General features: G+C 57.0%; 1 protein-coding gene across 1 annotated transcript; it reads left to right on the top strand.

The window, feature by feature from the left end:
* The first annotated feature begins 5,460 nt into the window (after nucleotides 1–5,460).
* On the top strand, nucleotides 5,461–14,600 carry Lingo3 (leucine rich repeat and Ig domain containing 3). The gene is made up of 2 exons (XM_051139860.1): nucleotides 5,461–5,543; nucleotides 12,748–14,600. Exon 2 carries the CDS (start codon nucleotides 12,794–12,796, stop codon nucleotides 14,561–14,563), a length of 1,770 nt encoding a protein of 589 aa, XP_050995817.1. The 5' UTR covers nucleotides 5,461–5,543; nucleotides 12,748–12,793; the 3' UTR covers nucleotides 14,564–14,600.
* The last annotated feature ends 5,142 nt before the right edge of the window (nucleotides 14,601–19,742 follow it).

The following is a 19,742-nucleotide window of genomic DNA, read 5'->3' as shown; positions in this document are numbered from 1 at the left end:
TGGGTGATCTTCAGACCGCTACAGCCAGGCACGGTGCTACCAGACTTGCTCCAGCAGGGCACGGTGGCCCGGAGCAGCAGAGGCCACGAATCTCCCAGGCACAAAGGTCCTGTGACCACTAACATTCTCATGCCAGGCAGCTGTGTGGGCGTGAAGCCAGGGCAGAACAGCAAAGGCAGGAAATGGAAGTTGAGAGGGTCAGACTGGGTAGCACATGCTTCTGAGCCCAAGTATGGCGCCACTGTGGCAGGAGGATCACCAATTCAAGGCCAGTCTGCGCTATATATTCAGACCCAGTATCAAAAACAAAAACGGGCTGGCCAGATGGTCCAATGGTTAGAGGAACTCACTGCCTGACTTCTGTCGCCAGGACCCACATGGTGGAGGTGAGGACCGGCTCCCACAAGTTGTCCTGTGATCTGAACATGACCAGATCCACACCCACTTGGGGAACTTAGAATCAAACAAGCCCCACATCGGCCCACACTCCCACTTCCAGCTAGTGCTGTCAAAAATAGGCCCGTGATTCAGCCATATCCATGGGTCACCTGATACCACGCATCCCCTAACACTATCCTCCAAGTGAAGTGACATCAGGGCTTGTGGACTTGCTCAGGAATGACGACCCAGCGAGGGGCTGGGGGCGTGGTCATGGCGGAGCCCCGCCCAGAATCCCCCAGTGAAGGGCGGGGGCGTGGTCAGGATGGAGCCCCGCCCAGAATCCCCCAGTGAGGGGCTGGAAGTAGAACTCCAGGGTGAGCACTTTGAGTGCTGACAAGCCCTGGGTTCATCCGCAGCACCACAAAGCCACAAAAAACAAATCGATCTGGAAGCTTCCCAGGAACTCATGCCTCCAACTTTTTTTTGTTTTTGTTTGTTTTGTTTTTGGTTTTTCGAGACAGGGTTTCTCTGTGTAGCTTTGGCTGTCCTGGACTCACTTTGTAGACCAGGCTGGCCTTGAACTCACAGCGATCCTCCTGCCTCTGCCTCCCGAGTGCTGGGATTAAAGGCTTGTGCCACCACCACCCGGCTATGCCTCCAATTCTTAAAGAAACTAGAGGCAGAAGGAGTTCTGAGGCAGTTGGTCCCACCGGAAGAGGTTGAGACAGAAGCCAGAGGCTGGGGCAGTTAACCCAGATAGGTATGGGCGAGACACGTGCGTCCTGGCTTTTCAGATCACAGATGCCTACATCGAGCTCTGAGGCCAGCCTGCCTGCATGGCAGAGTGACACTATCTCAGGAAAACCTTTATTCATAGGCAGCCAGGCATGGTAGCCCATACTGGCGTCTCATTGAAAAACGCTGAGGCAGGAGGATGACGAGCTGCAGGCTGGTTTGGGCAGTGAGATGGTGCTGGTCTCCACCTGGCACTTGGTGATGGCCAGAGTTCTGCCCTGGGGCGTTCACAAGTTGACCTCTGACCTCCGCGTGTGTCAGTATGCATGACCCACTCGCAAAATAAATGTAAGAAATATACTTTTTCAAAAATGATTCCGGGCCCGGGTGCCAGGTGTTGCATGCGCTCTTAATCCCAGCACTCGAGAGGCAGAGGCAGGCAGATCTCTGAGTTCGATGCCAGCCTGGTCTACAGAGCGAGTTCATGGACAGCCAGGGCTACACAGAGAAGCCCTGTGTGTGTGTGGGGGGGGGAGGGTATCTGTGTGTACCCCAGCTTTTGAATTCTGGGCATTTGAAATCAGGTCCTCATGCTTGATAGCAAATAACTTCACCGACCGACCGAGCCAGCTGCTGGCCTTTTCTTCTTCTGTATACCTATCGGCGTGTTGCCTACATGTCTGTACACGTGTGGGCCATTTCTGAGCAACTCAGAAGGGGCTGTCAGGTCCCCCGCCGGGACTGGAGTCACAGGTGTTTGTGAGCTGCCCTGTGGATGCTGGGAACCGAACCCAGGTCCTCTGTGAGAGCGGCCAGTGCTCTAACCACTGAGCTATCCCTTTAAAGCCAAGAGACCACTCTCCTCCCTCCCTTCCTCTTTTCCTCCCTCCCTCCCTCCCTCTCTTTCATGTTTTGAGACGGTGGAACAAGAGGCCATTTCTTCAATGATTTTTAGTAAGTTCCCTCTGGGAGCGGAGTCCACATAGAAAGGGCTCTCCCACACCGCCAGGCAAACCCGGCTGTAATTCTCTCGGCCTAGAGCTCTGTGTGTACCTAACTTCCCTTTCGGTACCGTTTCCGACGTCACCACCCCTGTGACTGTCCAGACACTTGTTGTTGGCCACAAGCAGCTGTGCGGACAGCACATATCTGCTCAAAGCCATGGGGGACATTAACATGATCCATGGTTTACAGATGGGGCCATTAGGGCTCAGAGAGGTCTGTCACTGACGTGAGGACACACAGCAATGAGCCTGTGGGCCCAGAACACCTGGAACCCTTCGCCTCAAACCTTAATAACACAGGGGAGCCCACTGGTGGGGAGTTCGGGAGTACAATAGCTCTCAGCTGCTGAAGGGATGATGGAGGAAGAGGGGGAAATTCATTTCAAAATTCATTCCTGCGTATCAGCATGGGGACTCCCACGCTGTCCCCAGACGACGAGGAGTTGAGCATGCCTGCCCTCCCCCCAAGGCCCTCACTCATCCCCCCCACCAGCCACACCCAGGCTTGCTTCCCTACAGGCTAGAGCCGCCCTTTCCACCCAGGTGGTCCATCTCCATGGCAACGTCACATCTGCAGGTGGTCGTAACCTTGGCAACCAGGTGCTAACCGCCCCACTGCCTAGAAGGCTGTGACCCTCCTGTCACTCTCCCACGCAACCTCCTCACCAACGCGAGGCAGCTCTGAAGAGCTGCAGGGTGGGGGTGGGGGAACCTGTAGGGGAACACTGGGCTCAGAGACAGCAAGAGACATCCCAGGGTCACACAGCAGCCGGGCCTGGGGACTTCATACCCACCACCCTCAGTCAGGCCTTACACACAAGTTTGGTATCTATTAAGTGCCAGCTGTATGTCCTCAGCTGACTCCCACGGGTGATGCACTGGCTGAGGGGAGAAGGGAGAGAACGTGATGGTCTTCAGAAGCTCCCCACTCTCACCTGTCCAGGCCATGCCTGTCCAGTTCGCCGTCACCTATGCCTTTAGTTCAAGCGAGAGGCTGGGACGCCGAGTGTGTGCAAGGAGGCCTGGCTGCAGGGAGACAGGGGGAAGGGCAGACATAAATATAATGAATGAGTAAATTATAGGATATCTTAGGATATTGCAGGGAGGCTGGGAGCGGGGGACAGAAGGCGGCCGGGTGGGGATGTGAGTCAGGAGGAAGCAGGGGCGGGCAGGGCAGACGCTGGGGAAGGCGGCGCTCGGCTCTGTAGCGGGAACAGCATGTGCAAAGGTCCTGTGGTGGGAGCCAGGCCCCTCCGCCTGTGGCCCTGTCCTGCTCTCACTCTCCCATCTCCAGAGTAAGGAGAAAGAGTTGGGTGGAGGCCCCTGCCCCCGCCCCAAGTGCCCTGGACCCCTGCCCGAGTCATTAAAGCTGTAGTCTGCAATGCTAGATACGGGAGCTCCCTGGTCCTCAGACTTGGAATGTCCCTGGCTCTCCCTGGACCCACCCCTGGCTTTGGTGGTAGCTGTCTCCCGATCCTCGGAAAGCCTGCTATACCATGTAGTTTTGTACGCAGTAGGCACTCAGCACCACCTGTCCATCAGTCCTCAGAACCAGGTTGTCAGAAGCTCAGAGCCACAGGAAACCTGCCTGACCTCACATAGCATATAAGTGCAAAGACAGGGCCCATCTAGTGTGGAATTGGGGTCTACCTCCAAGGATATTGAGAGGGTCACTTCTTTTTCTGGACCTTTCCTTGGCTCAGAAGGGAGTTTCTCACTTGCTTCCTGACCACATGGCTCGAGAATGGACCTGGTCTATGGCCTCCCAGGATGCAGTTTCTGGGCCTCAGGCCAATGTGACAGTCTGGGAACGGAGCCTGCTTGAGTCACAGGTGGCAGAGTCAACGCCAGGCTCCCACTAAACCACTGGAGGACACAGAGGGCGCACGAGGGGTGTGGGGGGGGGGGACAGTGTAGGACATGCCCCAGCTCCCTGCAGCGAGGCCCACAGGTCACCCCTCACCAGAGACAAAAGCAGCAGAGCCTCCAGCGCACTCACACTGACACAGCAACGACGGAGCCATGTGCAGCCAGTTCCTTGGGATAAATGCTCACAGGGCCTCTGCTATGGGGTGACACTCTCTCCTTTCTCACACCTCCCACCCTGCACCCCTCGGCCTGAGCCCCCAGCTGCGGCACTGCTGGTCCTAGACAGACAGTCCATACCTCACTTTTTTCTTCCTCTTCTCCTTCTTTTTCTTTTGAAAGATTTATTCATTATCGAGTATACAGTGGTCTACATGTACCCATGCAGGCCAGAAGAGGGCACCAGATCACATTCTAGATGGTTGTGAGCCACCAAGTGGTTGCTGGGACTTGAACTCAGGACCTCTGCAAGAGCAGCCAGTGCTCTTAACCTCTGAGCCATCTCTCCAGCCCCGTACCTTTGTTTTTAAAGATTTGTTTTGTTTTGAGACAGGGTTTCTCTGTGTAGCCCTGGCTGTCCTGGACTCACTTTGTAGACCAGACTGGCCTCGAACTCCACAGAGATCCACCTGCCTCTGCCTCTCAAGTGTTGGGATTAAAGTCTTGCACCACCACCGCCTGGCTAAGACTTATCTCGTGTCTCTCTCTCTCTCTCTCTCTCTCTCTCTCTCTCTCTCTCTCTCTCTCTCTCTCTCTCTCTCTCTCTCTTCCCCCCCCCCCCCCCGTGGACGTGGGAGGGCATCAGACCCCTTGGAACTAGAGTTTCACAAAGTTGTGAGCCACTATGTGGGTACTGGGATCTGAATCCTGGTCCTCTGCAAAAGCAGCCAGTGCTCTAACTGCGGATGCTTCTTTCTGGCTCCCTCTCTATTTCAGGGCTCCCCCTTTGTAGTGTATGCATCTGTTACCTACACCAGGCCTCATGTGCCAAGGTGCACAGCAAGGTCGGTCCAGACGCAGGGAAAGACTCCAGGGGTTACCGTGGCAGCCACAACCCTAGCTGGCAAGTGGAGAAAGGCCAGCAGAAAGCAGTGGGGATCCTAGGAGCTCTCAGGAACTCAGTGAGGAGCAAGGCCACTGGGGATGAGATTTGGCAGTCCTGGCAGGTGTGCAGTTCCCTGCAGATGGAGGAGGTCTGGCCTGGGAGGGGGGGGGACAGTAAAGAGTTGGCGGTTTCCAGAAGGTTCCAACGGGACAACCTGCCCTATCTGGGGAGCCCCCAAGCATTTCTCGGTACTCAGTGTCTGCGGAGGCCGGGAGGGCCCGGAGATGCCAGGCACGCGGAGTGCCCGGGGGCTGCGTCCTCGTCTGCCCCCAACCTGCTCCAACACGTGTCGCGCGCGCCCCTTGCAGCCTGCGCGCGCCCTGGCCATGCGCACGGGGATGCGCAGCGGGGACGCGCACGGCGGAGCCCGGGAGGCGGCGGTGGCGGCGGTGGCGGTGGCTCCTGGCGGCTCCGAGCGGCCCCCGCGCCCTGTCCGAGGAGGAGCCGCCCAGGTGAGTGTCAGCGCTGCATTCCCGGGACCCCCTCCCCCAAACCCCCAAGCGCGCTTCTCTCTAGCCCTTCTGCGGCCCCCGGAAAACTTCGGGGGTCCTCCTCGCCTCTGGAGATACAGAGCCTAGGGAATCGAGGGGCACATCTCCGGGAGCACCCTGGGGGACGAGGAATGGGGATGCGCACTGCGGCAGGGGGACACCCGTGATGGAGCCGCGGCTTGGCCACCTGAGATCGCCGGCCAGCCAGTGCAGGGCAATGTGCGCGAGGAGAATTGGGGAGGGTCTGCACGCAGGACTCAAGCATATTTGGGGTCCTGATCCCGTGGGGAGGGACTGCGGTGCTGGGTAGAGCCCCCCCACTGGGCAGGCCTGTGCCCCGTAGCAGCCACGGTGGTCGGAGCATCTGTCCATCCCATCCCAGAGGCCAGGCCTGGTGTCCCCTGGGTACTGGGCCTGACCAGGGAGGCCACTGGGCCCCATTCAACAAGTTGGGAGGTGCAGAGCTTGGGTTCCAGTTGGACAGGTGTTCCCACCCCATCTTAGAGTCCCCAAGACACAGGTGTCCTTCCATCCTGTGGGGAGGACTCAGAAGTTGGGGGTCTGGTGCATTTGGGAAGCTGCATTGATGCCAGGTGGTTTCTTGGTGGTCGTGGTGGCAGCACCCAGAGCCCAGGCTGAGACTCTGTGGCTCCGAGTTGCATGATGGGGAGGGCAGGGGGCGAGGGGTGGGGAGGGATCCGATGCCTGCAGTTTGGTGGGGCTATTAGGGCTTGGAACCCGATGGGAACTTTTAGCCAGAGCAGAACTGTCAGGCAGAGGTAACCCAGGAGGACTCCCGGGAGGAGGCTTTAGGCTGCACGGGTTGTAAGAAGGTGTTAAGGGTGGAATGACAGGAGGCAGAGGGGCTCAGCTGGAAACCTTTTGGGGGTTCTGAAGGCTTAAAAAGCCCAGCCCTGGCTTGGATAGTCTCAGATAACCCCATGGGTGTCCCCTCCACACAGAGGCCCGAATGAGGTGGGGGGGGGGGGGGGAGGAAACCACCTAGGATAGGGTGGGAGGCTCAGTGGGGGTCCCCTCAGCTTTTTAGTTGCTCTTCTGTCCCTGGTTCCTTCCTACAATTGACATCCCATCGCCTCCAGGATCAGGGGGTGTCAAGGCTGCTCCACCCTCACCCAGAGATTGTGCCAGGGCCACTGGGAAGTTCGAACAGTCGGCTCCCACCCGTGCAGCACGCATGCGCGGCTGGCCTCAGTGTTTCCATCTGTAGAGTGGGGGTGGCCGCTGCCACCCACCCCCAGATGCAACCAGGCATGTGATCGCGCCTCGAAGGGTGGGAGCACACAAGGTCCCGAAGCTGAGGCTTTTGTGCCTCTACCCACAGGGCTGTCACTCCCGGGCACTCCTGACTCACTACCGACTCACCAGGTAGGCAGCCTGGTAGGAGAACTTTTCTCAGCAACCCCGCGCGTTTGGGGTGGGCAGCCTGGGTGAGCCGCCCACCGCCTCCCATGTCAATCTCGAGCTGAGAATACTGACAAGTTGGGATTTAGTTTTAAAAAAAAAAAAAAAAAACAGAGCTGGTGTGACGCTCAAATTCCAAGGTGTGATCACTCTGGCCTGAGTCCCTTTCCCCTCCTCCCATGAATGTCATGGCTTCTGTTCTCATGGCTGGTGCATGAATGGACACTGTATACACTGAGGGCTTAAGTGTTCGATCATCTAGAACTTTCCTGTCCTTCACTTTTGTGGCGGGGAAGCCCACTACGCCCCTCGGGCACAGGCTACTAAGGAAATTGGGTCAGGAGGCCCCCCTACCCCCCAAATCGGTGGACAGGGACCCATGGCAGATGGGAGGCTAATTAGGGCTTTAATGAATTGTCATGGATTAAAAGCCCCAGGAGAACGTAGATCTAGGACAGAAGAATGTTCCAGGCCTGGAGCTGGGGCGGGGGGGGGGTGCTGGAAGAGTGTCCCCAAAAAGTGTGGCTCAGAGAGAGAGGGTACTGTGTCAGGGTATTGCCAGGCCTGTCCTCACCCCCAGTTTATCCCTACTCTCTTATTGTGGCGGGGGACCAGGGTTGAAGGGCAGGTGGCCACTGACCCATCTCCCCACAGTGCTGGGGTTCATCCTTTCCCAAGGCCTCAGAGTCTTGTGGCCTCTAAACTGCTCCATGGGTGTAGATCTTGGGGGCCTCTCTCAGGCCTCTGCACTCTGGCTTCCACAGATGTCGGACCCCTGGGACGACCCCATCCTCCCCTCAACAGGAAACAGTGCCTGGCTGCCAGAGGCCACATGCCACTCCCTCCCCCAAACCACAGTGACCCTGGGTGCGAGTTCCCCCAGCTGCTGAAGAAGCCACCGCCTGCCATAGGAGCTCATCCCCCCCTAGGCCCCAGGCAGTGGAGCTGGCCCAGGTAGCACCCCAGGGCTCTCATCTCCTGCCACCCTCCTTGTCACAGCTCCAAGGTGACACTGGGCCCCCGAGCATCCAGGGCAGTCCTGAGCTTTTGGGGGGAGGGAGTTGGAGATTTGCTTCTAACCTAGGTGGAAGGGTCTAGAAGCAAGCCGGTCAGCAGACAAGCTGAGTTTTGCTCCCCACCCCAGCCCAGGGGCCCTGCTGAGCCTTCAGCAAAACAGGAAACTGGCACTCAAGAGGGACATGGCGGAGCAGAGCTCTGGACCCGGGGTGTGCATCTGTGAACACATATGTGGAGGTCACAGGACAACTAGTGGCAGTATGTTCGTCCGTTCCACCACCGTGTGGATCCGGCCTTGGCAGCAAGTGCATCATAGAGCGCGTTTCTGACCATGAGCCACTGTCTTGTCCCGTGTTCTGCCAAGCCTCCCTATTGTCCCCGGCCCTGACTGGGACAGGGTGACCTGGTCCCAGCTCTGCAACCCCTCCTCACTTTCTCCACAGCCTTCAGGTGATTTAGTTATTTGTATTTGTTTTGTCTGTTCACCCTCAGTGAGCGACAGGGATGCAGTCGGATGCACTGGGGCACCATGATAGGACATATCCAGGATGGATTTGTAGGTACCCAGGGGCTGGAAAGAGGAAGGGATGATGACTCGTGGTGCTGAGGGTCTCTTTTGGGGTGATGGAGGTCTGAGTTAGAGGTGTTTGTTATATGTGGAAGTGCTTAGAGGCCCTGGGAATCCACTTGAAATTGTGGGGCTCCAGCTCAGGGTGACATGACTTACGGGTTCGGAGGACAGTGACCAGTGAGCACTCAGGACCGGCCCAGGCTCCAGGCCCTGCCAAGCCGCTGCGGTGGCTTCTCATGCATATTAATGAGTCATGTCCTTGAAGCCTTAGGCTGGCTCTTTCTTCCACAGGGTCCATACCGGACAGACGTGCCAGACCCCCCAAAGTCCAGCCAGGGCGGTCTCAATGGTGGCTGCACGAGCCAGCCCAGACAGTCTGGCGTCAAGAGTTCCACCATAGGCATCGGGGTGAGAGGCCAGAAGTCCCGAGCTTCTGGTCCCTGAGGCAGCTATCTGCCCCTGTGGTCAGGTGCGCAGCCTCTGAGGGGCCTTTGGGACAAAGCTGCCCCTTTGTTATACTTTTTTTATTTTTAGTTTTGTGGTGTTAGCATCGGGGTCTCTTGCAGGCTAGGCCAGTGTTCCACCCCCTGGCCACGCCCCCAGCCCTTCACTGGGGGATTCCGTGTTGGGGTTTACCCCTGAGCCACTCTCCAGCTTTCTTTTTCTGTTTTTCTTTATAAATTAAAAAAATTTTATTTAGTCCAGGACAGCCAAGGCTACACAGAGAGACCCTGTCTCGAAAAACCAAAAAAAAAAAAAAAAAACAAAAAACAAAAAAAAATTTTTTTTTATTTGGGTTTAGGGGATATGGGTCTGTTTTTTATTTCTTGGTTGTTTGTTGTTTTCTTTCTTTTTTAATTAATTATTTATTTATTTTTGAGGCAGGGTTTCTCTGTGTAGCCTTGGCTGTCCTATAGCTCACTCTGGCTGGCCTCAAATTCACTGAGATCCACCTGCATCCGCTTTCCGAGTGCTGGGATTAAAGGAATGCACCACCATGCCCGGCTAATGCCCCCCAAACTGGTGTATTTATTTTATGTGTAGAGTATTTTGCCGGACCGTGCAGCACCTGTGTGCAGTGCCCCTAGGAAACCAGAAGAGGGCATCAGAGCCCTGGAAATAGAGTTACAGGGGGTTGTGAGCTGCCCCATGGGTGCTGTGCTCTGCCGGATGAGCCGTCCCCAGCCCCTCCCGTTTGTTTTGAGGGAGCAGCTCACTAAGGTGTGGGTTGTCCTGGAACTGACTGGTCCTTCCTCCGCCTCTGGGAAGATGAGGTAGCAGGTGTGGGCCACTGTTCCCATAGATTTGAGGTGTCTTTTTATTTTTATTTCTTTGACAGAACTGCCTGGTAGGTTGCTCTAGGGGTTGAGCAAAACACCCCTTTTTTTCTGGCTTGTCAGACACAGAGTGGAGCCAGGACAGCTCAAAATCCCCAGGTGTGAGCTTCAGATGTGAGGGACAAATCTGGGAGACACCAGAGAGGTCCCTATCCTTGGAGCCGGATTGAGAGGGGCCCAGGGGCACTCACACAGGACAGGCAAGTGACAGAGTACTTAGCCAGTGCTACTGCCTCACGGCTGTCAGGGCTTGTCAGGGAGGCTGAAGCAAGTGCAGGATTGACAACAGCCGGAGGTCTGGCTGTAGGTCTCTCTGAGCTAGTCTCAAAGTCAACAGCAAGAACAAAAAAGCCTCACAATAGTTGGTTGAGTCCTCAGAAGGTGAGAGACACTTCACCTGGGGCCAGGACCTACAAAGATGTCTTTGTAGGTGTCTGTCCCCCAAGGCCACAGGGCAAGAGGTGTGACAGAGAGATCAGCCCATTAAGCTAGGCACAGCCCCCCAGCCCCATTCCCAGTGGCCCGGAAGCCTTCTCTCTGCCTGCCTTCTTAGACATCAGGCACCAGCAATCCAGAAGGTTCTGACCCTACAATGATCCTCAGGTCTTCCAGGGCTCCTATCACGCCTGCCAGTGCCATCCAGCACCCTTAAGTGTGCAGAGGTGGGGAGGGCGTTCCCAACTCCCCCCCCCCCACGCCTCAGTCAGCAAACACCCAGAGAGGGCAAATCAGGCCCCTCAGTAAGCACACAGTAAGAAAGGGCTGGGTCCAAGTTGAGAGCGGGCAGTTGCCTCAGACAGCTGCCCGCCCCCCCTTCCCACCCTCCCTTCACCCCTGCTGTTTTTCTAACATTCTTTGGAGGAGATGACAGGAGCTGGCCTGCCAGGAGAGGTTAGAGTTGAAAAACTAGGTCACCCTTTGAGTGGCCCCTGCTGGGCTGGCTCAAGAGATCTGCTGTCCCTGCGTGGTGGAGTAATTATAGGGAGAGCACTCGCTGAGCCCTGGAGGGATCTTGTGGCTGAGGTTTGACAAGTGGAGGCCAGAGCGGGTGCAGGGGCCGTCAGTGATCACACAGGGAGGCTGTGGTTCAGTGGCTGCGACCCAGAGACACCTGACCTGTCAGTGCTTGGCCATGTTTGCCAGAACTTGAGGGTCTTTTCCTAGCCTAGGTACTCTGGAGGCAGAGACTAAGATCAGGTATTCAAGACCAGCCACATAGACCGCTCCAGGCCAGCCTGGGCTACTTGAAGTCCCATCCTCCCAAAAAATATACACACAGCAAAGTCTGCGAGGGGCTGGGATACAAGGAGTGGACACTTGTGTGGCTGTGAGGCAAAGAGGTGACGGTGATGGCTCAGCGGTGAAATGCTTGTTGTGCAAGTCGAAAGACCTGAGTTCAAATCCCCGCACCCCACATAAGAAGATGGCACAAAGGCACACTTCTGTCTAAAAAAAGTAAGAGGACCACCCCTGGAGCTTGTGGCAGAACAGTCTGGCTCAATCAGCAGACGTTGGGTCCCACTGAGAGACATGTCTCAAAACACAAGATCGAGAATGAATGCACAAGACTGTGTCTAACTCTGGGATCCATACGAGTGAACATACAACAGGAAAGACAGACGCAGCTGGGCATAGTAGCGCAGGCCTTTAATCTCTTGGGAGGCAGAGGCAGGCAGATTTCTGAGTTCAAGGTCAGCATGGTCTACAAAGTGAGTCCAGGACAGCGAGGGTCACACAGAGATACCCTGTCTCCAAAAAGAGAGACAGAAGACAGGATTTAGGCAGGGCTCCACCCCTGACCACGCCCCCAGCCCCTCACTGGGGGATTCCAGGCAGTGGCTCTCTCCTTTGTGCCTGCGCCTTCAGGTCAGCCTCATAAGCCTGGCTTACTCAGTCAGCAAGGCTGCCGGTATGCTCTGTGGAACACTGAGGAGACAGGGAGGCCCGCACAGACTAGTAGTCTTGCCTGGGGGGCTTCAGCTGCTAAGATGCCATAAATAGCTGCCTGGCAGATGGAAAGCCGTGTTGCAAAAGAGGCCAGGCAGCTGAGTCCAGCTGTCCCTCCACCACCTCAACCCCTGGGTCCCAGCTACAGTCAGGCTACCTGGGGGAAACAGGGGTCCAGCCTAGTCAGGCAGGCACTGCAGGGTTCTCCCGCCATCCATCCCCACCTGTAGCTCCGTCAGTCTTCCTCCATCTGTAGCTCCCTCAGTCTTCCTCCATCCAGTCTTAGGGCTTTTGTCCTGGCTGTCCCTCCACCCTAGAATGCTTTCTCGTAGCCACTGAGAGTTACCATGAGTCACCAATTGGGGGGCCCACCTGTCAGAGTCCCAGACTCCAGACAGCCAAACTCAGTGTCCACTAGGCCTGGTCCCTCTAAGGTGCTGGGCAGGGACCTTCCTGTCTGTTAGGTTCTGAAGCATAGGTATACCACCCAGCTCAGCCTCCATCTTCAAAATCAGCCTCTGCTAGGTAGGGCCAGCCTGGTCTACCAGTGAGCTCATCCTGGGCTTACGAGCAAGCTTCTTTTTAGCCCCACCCACTTGTTCTGAGTGTTTCTCGAATTCTCACTGAGTGGCCTTTGGGGACTCGGTTTCTCATGGAGCACAATGTCCTCAAGGGGCCTGCAGGTGTATGTCGGAGCCTCGCTCCATTTCACTGCTGAGTAATACTCCACTGTGGATGGCCCAGGCTGTTCCTGCTGTTTGTCCGTGGGCTCCGAGTTTCTATCACGCATACTGTCACTGTGGGCATCCGTGTTGAGATCGTGGGTCAGCGTCCCTGATGTGTGTCCCCCCCCCCGCGGGTCCCATTCCAGGTGTCCTGGACGATGCTGGCGTGGCCCTAGGCCCAGACCCTACACCATGACCTGCTGGCTGCGCATGTTGGGCTTGCACTTGCTGCTGCTGCCCACGGCGCCCCTGGCTGCGGGCTGCCCCGCGCGCTGCGAGTGCTCGGCGTCCACACGCACCGTGGCCTGTGGGCGCCGCCGGCTGACCGCCATCCCCGAGGGCATCCCGGCTGAGACGCGCCTGCTGGAGCTGAGCCGCAACCGCATCCGCTGCCTGAACCCCGGGGACCTGGCGTCGCTGCCCACCCTGGAGGAGCTGGACCTCAACCACAACGTGATCGCCCACGTGGAGCCTGGGGCCTTCGCCAACCTGCCCCGCCTGCGCATCCTGCGTCTCCGTGGCAACCAGCTGAAGCTCATCCCTCCCGGCGTGTTCACGCACCTGGACAGCCTCACGCTGCTGGACCTGAGCGAGAACAAGCTGGTCATCCTGTTGGATTTCAGCTTCCAGGACCTGCGCAGCCTGCGGCGGCTGGAGGTGGGCGACAACGACCTGGTGTTCATTTCCCGCAGGGCCTTCGCGGGGCTGCTGGGGCTGGCTGAGCTCACGCTGGAGCGCTGCAACCTCACGTCGCTGTCCCCAGAGTCGCTGGGCCACCTGCGGGGCCTGGGCGCTCTGCGCCTCCGCCACCTGGCTATCCCCGCCCTGGAGGACCAGAACTTCCAGAAGCTTCCGGGCCTCTCGCATCTGGAGATCGACAACTGGCCGCTGTTGGAGGAGGTGGCCCCAGGCAGCCTGCGTGGGCTGAACCTCACGTCGCTGTCCATCACGCACACAAACATCACGGCTGTGCCCGCCGCCGCGCTGCGACAGCAGGCCCACCTCACGTGCCTCAACCTGTCGCACAACCCCATCAGCACGGTGCCACGCGGCTCGTTCCGAGACCTCGTGCGCCTGCGCGAACTGCACCTAGCCGGGGCCCTGCTGGCCGTCATTGAGCCACAGGCCTTCGTGGGGCTGCGACAGATCCGCCTGCTCAACCTGTCAGACAATCTGCTGTCCACGCTGGAGGAGAACACGTTCCACTCGGTGAACACGCTGGAGACGCTGCGCGTGGACGGCAACCCGCTGGCCTGCGACTGTCGCCTGCTGTGGATCGTGCAGAGGCGGAAGACCCTGAACTTCGACGGCAGGCTCCCCGCCTGCGCCACCCCCGCCGAGGTGCGCGGCGACGCTCTGCACAACCTCCCCGACTCCGTGCTCTTTGAGTACTTCGTGTGTCGCAAGCCCAAGATCCGGGAGAGGCGGCTGCAGCACGTTACCGCCACCGAGGGCGACGACGTGCGCTTCCTGTGCCGCGCCGAGGGCGAGCCCGCGCCCACGGTGGCCTGGGTGACGCCCCAGCACCACACGGTGTCGACCGCCAGCCGGGGCCGGGCACGCGTGCTGCCCGGGGGCACGCTGGCCATCGCGGACACGCGGCCCCAGGACAGTGGCACCTACACGTGCGTGGCCAGCAACGCAGGGGGTAACGACACCTATTTCGCCACCTTGACCGTCCAGCTGGCCGCCAACCGGACCCAGGGCGAAGGGCACAACGAGACGCAGGTGGGCGTCCGGTTCCCGCTGGACCTCACCACCATCCTGGTGTCCACCGCCATGGGGTGCATCACCTTCCTGGGCGTGGTCCTCTTCTGCTTCCTGCTGCTCTTTGTGTGGAGCCGCGGCCGTGGGCAGCACAAGAATAACTTCTCCGTGGAATATTCCTTCCGCAAGGTGGACGGTCCGGCGGCCGCGGCCGGCCAGGGAGGCGCGCGCAAGTTCAACATGAAGATGATCTGAACCGACCCCATTGGTGGGCTTGGGGTGTGAGACCTCCGACCAGATAATTTCCACCTATGCATATTTTTTCCCAGGGGTTAGGCACCACGGCTGCTACAAGTCAGCTCACAGGCAGGACTTCGACGTTTTTTTGTAGACATCTGCGGACTGTTTTCCAGCAGATCACACCTTTTGCAGTTCCTGAAGTGTTTTCTAAGGGTTTCAACCTGTCTTTCCCGCCCTCTGTTACGGCTGCTGCTGTGCAGGGACCGGAAGTGCTGGGGACACTCAGGGTCCAAGGTTCCTTATGCAGGTGCAGGTTGTGGCCTCCAAGTCCTTTGTCCTCTGTTTGCGCTACTCAACAGTCAGGTCCCCCAAATGCCTATAGTGGGGTCCTGGGGCACAGGACAGTTTGTCGAGTGGTTCCTCCTGGGCTGTGACACAACCTGTGTCACACACATGGCCCAGGGCTATAGTAGGGACTGCAGTGGTCCAGCTCCTGCTCACTGCTACTTGGCCAACCCAGGGCTCCCCCAGGCTCGCAGCCACCCTGGGAGCCCTGCCCCCACCCTCCATTTCCCCAGGAACTTCTGGCCCAGTGGGGCCACCTGCCAGGAGAAGCCATGTGCCCATGACCCCTCTGGATGGACATCTGCCAGCAGGTGTCCTAGGATGGACATCCTAGGAGCCTCTCAGGCCAGCCATGCCCACTCTGGGATGGTGGGGCGTGGCCAGAGGCAGGGGTGGATTGGAGCGCTCAGAGGTCCAACAGGTCATGACCCAGTAGCCTCTCCCACACAAGTTCCTCCCCAGCCCCGCCTCTGCCCGTTCATAGTTAGGACACTGTTGACAGAGGGGACTTTGTGGGACTTGGCCAGAAACCAGGAAGACGTGGACATGGTAAGACTGCAGCTCTCCTCCTACCTGCCCAGCTGTGACGACTGTGGTCCACTGGGACCCTCCAGGTCTGAACTTGCCACCTTTGCCTCCGTGCCAAGGCCAGGCCTTGCAGAGGCCCCCAATTGTGTCCAGACAGAAAGTCAACTTCATGCAAGGAAAGACTCAGGTCAGGCTTGGCTGGTCTGAACTTGGCTGGGAATGTGGGTGCCCTCTGGTCCTGCCTTCTCTAACCTTTGCATCCATAAAAAAGGGTCCCCAGGATGTGAGTGACTGGGTGGAATGACATTTCCAAACTCCACCCCTGAGCCCCTACAGGATTGACCCCTTTGGTCCTGGAGCATCCTCTTCTAAGCCTCCGTTGCTATGGCAACCCCAGGGCCCTCAAAACAACCACCAACGAAATCCAAGTGCCTTTAGAGTCATTAAAAGACAGGAGGGGTGCACTCCGGGCAAGGTTAGGGTTCACAAAGTGTCAGTACAATACAGTGGGGTTCCCCAGTCTCAACAACCTCTTATCCTCTGCTGTGTTTGACTGAAATCCAATAAAAAAAACCTGATTTAATACAAGTCAATTTTTTAGGTATTATTATTACCATAGTAGGGGTGGGGGTGGGAGACATGGTGGCTGGGTCCCTTCGTTGAAGTTTGGAAGCTACGTGACTCCGATTGCAAGCATGATGCAGGAGAGAAGCTGGTGGTGGCAGAGTCAGTCGTGACGCACACCAGGTGACCAGATACTGGAGGTGGAGGTAGGAGGATCAGGACTTCAGGGTCGGCCTCAGCTTGGAAGCTGAAATGTTTAGAGTCAGGGCTGGGGCTCACCTTGCATGCGGGAAGCCCTGGCTGTCCCCAGCACCTCAGACACTTGGTGTCACCAGCAGCTGTGTAACACGGCTGTTATCTCACACTAGGAGGCTGAGTCAGAGCTTCGGGAGTTCAAGGGCAGGTGGGCTACTGAGGGAGACAGAGTGTAGGTGACTGTGGCAGGCAGGATCTGGGAGGTGAACACCTTTACTGAGGCACTGAGGGGGACAGTGATTTTCCCACAGCCACACAGCAAGTCAGGAGAGGGTTGGGGAGTTCCCTAAAGATAGCCCACAGCTCTGTACTGGACGGAGGCACCAGGGACCTTCTAGATGCCCCACCAAAGAAGACACAAACCTCGGGGAAGCGAAGGCCGCACGATGTGCTGCTTTGCTTGTATTTTTCTATAAAGAGAAGGCACCGGAGCACCTGGCTAGAGAACCCAGCCTGTCCTTTTATGATTTATTCCTTATCTATTATTTTTGAAGACAAACTCACATAGCCTAGTCTGGTCTCAAACTTACTATGTAGCTGATGGTGACCTTGAAGTCACTCTCCAGTGGGTGCTGGGTGACAATTGTATGCCACCACATTCATTTTTGCACCTCCCCTGCCCTAGGGCCTGCTCACTTCAGCATCTCACCTCCTGGCTTCTGTCCCCACAACATCCCATCCTTGAGGGCGCCAGAGGTGAGAGGTAGCCCTGGGAAGGTCCCATCCTGGGTCTGGCCTGTCTGCGTGGGTCTGACACCTGGGTAGAGGGGGCCCCAGTTGTTGCTGAGTTCTTGGGGGACCATGTCTCCATGTGTCTTCCTGTTCTCTGGACAGGACGTTCTGTCCCGATCTCAGACCTGTGGTGGGTGTTTCCCAGCACCCCGAAAGATGACTGACATTGCTGCTTCACAGGTGAGAGAACGAGTCAGCAAGGACAAACGGGCCACGAGGACCACACAGCACCATGCAGGTGCTGCCACAGGACTAGAGTCCAGGTGACGTCTCCGTCTCAGTGGGCCCTTGGAGCAAAGTACTTTCGTCTCCTCCACGATCTGTGCACATGTGCTGTGTACATGCGCCCCAAGTCACCACAACAGCAAGAGCAGCTGGAGGCACACAAGGGGAGTTGCTGAATTAACAGCGCCTTCCTGGCCAGCCCACCCCACCCTCAGCCAGCAGCCCTACTCAGGAACCCCGCTGGGGCAGATACGCAGGCTGGGCAAGAAGCCTGCACACTCACTGTTCTAGGCCACAAGCACTTTATGGTCCAAACAAGAACACACCATTTCCCAGCTTGTGGTCCAAGCCTGTTATCCCAGCTATTTGGGAGGCTGGGGCAGCATTACTTCAAGGCAAGCTTGCATGTTGAGATCCTGCCTCAAAATACAAGCTCAAGTAGGAGGTGGATGGTGGTGGCACATGCTTGGAATCCTAGCACTCAGGGGGCAGAGGCTGGCGGATCTTTGAGGCCAGCCTGGTCTACAGAGAGGCTTCCAGGACAGCCAGGACTACAAGAAACCAAAAAAATAAAAACAAAAATTCTAGAAAGGAAAAACAGACTGGCTCAGGGGTGGAGCCCCGCCTAGAATCCCCAGTGAGGGGCTGGGGGCGTGGTCATTGACAAATAGTTGTTGAGCATGAGAAACGGAGTTCATCCCCAGCACCACAAAGGAGACCTAGGGGCTGGATGGAGCATGTATGGCTTTGCAAGATCTGACTTTGGCCCGGGATTCTGGAGTGCAATGGCCTGTAACTCCAACTGTAGCTAACCCAATGCCCATGGTCTCCTCAGGCAACTCCACACAGGTGGCACACACATACTTGCATATACAATTAAAATTAAAATTAACCAGACATGGCGGCACTTACCTTTTTAACCCCAGGACTTGAGGGGCAGAGGCAAGTGCATCTTTGTGGCCAGCTTGGCCTACACTGCCAGTTATATGCCACCCAGAGTTACACAATGATATTGTCTCAAGAGGCAGAGAAGTGGGCTGGAGAGATGGCTCAGTAGTTAAGAGCACTGACTGCTCTCCCAGAGGTCCTGAGTTCAATTCCCAGCAACCACACGGCGGCTCACAACCATCTATGCCCTCTAGTGCCCTCTTCTGGTGAGCAGGTGTACATGACGATAGAGCACTCCGACATAAAATAAATAAAATCTAAATAAGTGAGAGATGTAGAGAGGAAGAAAGCGCTGTCTTGGCCTTGCTGGGGAGGCCAGGCAGTAGCTGGCTGCCTGGCAGCCTCTTGGGTCTGTCTGCTGTTAACACTGCACATGACCTGTGTACCCAGTGAGGTCGCTGGACATGTCTCTGACCACACCTCTTTGGGAGCAGGGCAAAATGAATGTGAATTCGGGAGGTGACTGTCTCCTACCTGGGGTTCCTGAGCAGAAAGGCAGTTTTTCAGGCTTGAATGGCACTTTTGCTGAGGATAGGCCCCACCTTTTGCGCTGGCTGTGTAGACAAGGCTGGCATGGAACTTGGAACTCAAATCCTCCTGTCCCAGCCCTCAGATACTAGGACAACAGCTATAGCCTTGTAGCTGTTTCTGAGAGGCCTTGGACAGGGAGAGATGCCTGCTGGGAAACAGGGAGCCCAGATCCCTAACCTGACCCCCAAGGCTTGGACTATCAGGTTCCTGCGTGCTAACATCTCTGCCTATGTGGGCACTGGCAGATGTGCAGGTCATCCTGACACCCACGATGTGACTGGTGGCTCTCACACAGCTGACTTGCTGAGACCCTGGTGGCCCCCAACACCCCTGTGAGTGTGGCTGTCATTGGCTGAAACCTATCAGGGTCCCAGGCAACCATGCATTGCTTCTTGGTTAAAGCAAAAAAGCTGGGGTAGCAGCACATGCCTGTCACCCCAACACTCAGGTCATCCACCCCTTGACCACATAGGAAACCTAAGGCTAGCCTGGCTATGAAGGACCCTATCTGAAAAACAAAGGATCTGTGCTGCTGGCCAGGTGTCCAGGTCTCCATGAAAGCAGGCAGTCACCTCAGTGACTAGACAGCCAGCTGTGCAACCACACACGGAAGATATTCTGAGGGTCTTTGATGCCTGAAACTTGGGGTGGCCCAGGCCCATGTACACCCACACATGCCCAGCTACTTGCACATAAATTACTTCTTGTGGCCAAGTTCTCCCAATCTATCCACTGGTCCCCAATGTGGTGGGTCCTATGAGACGCAGAGCCCGGCACCATGTGGCACTGTGCACTGGTTTTTCAAACCCCAGCAAAGGGGTGAAAAAGGCTTACACAGAAACCCTGCACCTTTTCCTGTTCAGCCACTGTTCCCTAGTGCCCTCAGGGCTACACTCGTCACAGCTGCTACTTTCCTGGCCCGCCCTGCATGCACCCTTGCTGGATCCTCTAACCCACTGTAAGCAGTAATGCTGCATTCCAGCTCCCTGTCCTGTCTACAATCCAGCTCCAACCCTGCATGGCTCCAGTGAACAAGGCACCCCTGCCCAGGCTGTCCCCCACCCCA

Source organism: Acomys russatus, chromosome 31 (assembly GCF_903995435.1).
Source record: "Acomys russatus chromosome 31, mAcoRus1.1, whole genome shotgun sequence".
NCBI classification, from domain to species: domain Eukaryota; kingdom Metazoa; phylum Chordata; class Mammalia; order Rodentia; family Muridae; genus Acomys; species Acomys russatus.
The sequence above is the reverse complement of the archived record's forward strand: the minus strand, read 5'-3'. Positions and strand labels throughout refer to the sequence as shown.

What these genes read in the sequence shown, in the direction of transcription:
- Lingo3 (XM_051139860.1), top strand. Translation starts at nt 12,794, where the DNA reads ATGACCTGCTGGCTGCGCATGTTGGGCTTGCACTTGCTGCTGCTGCCC.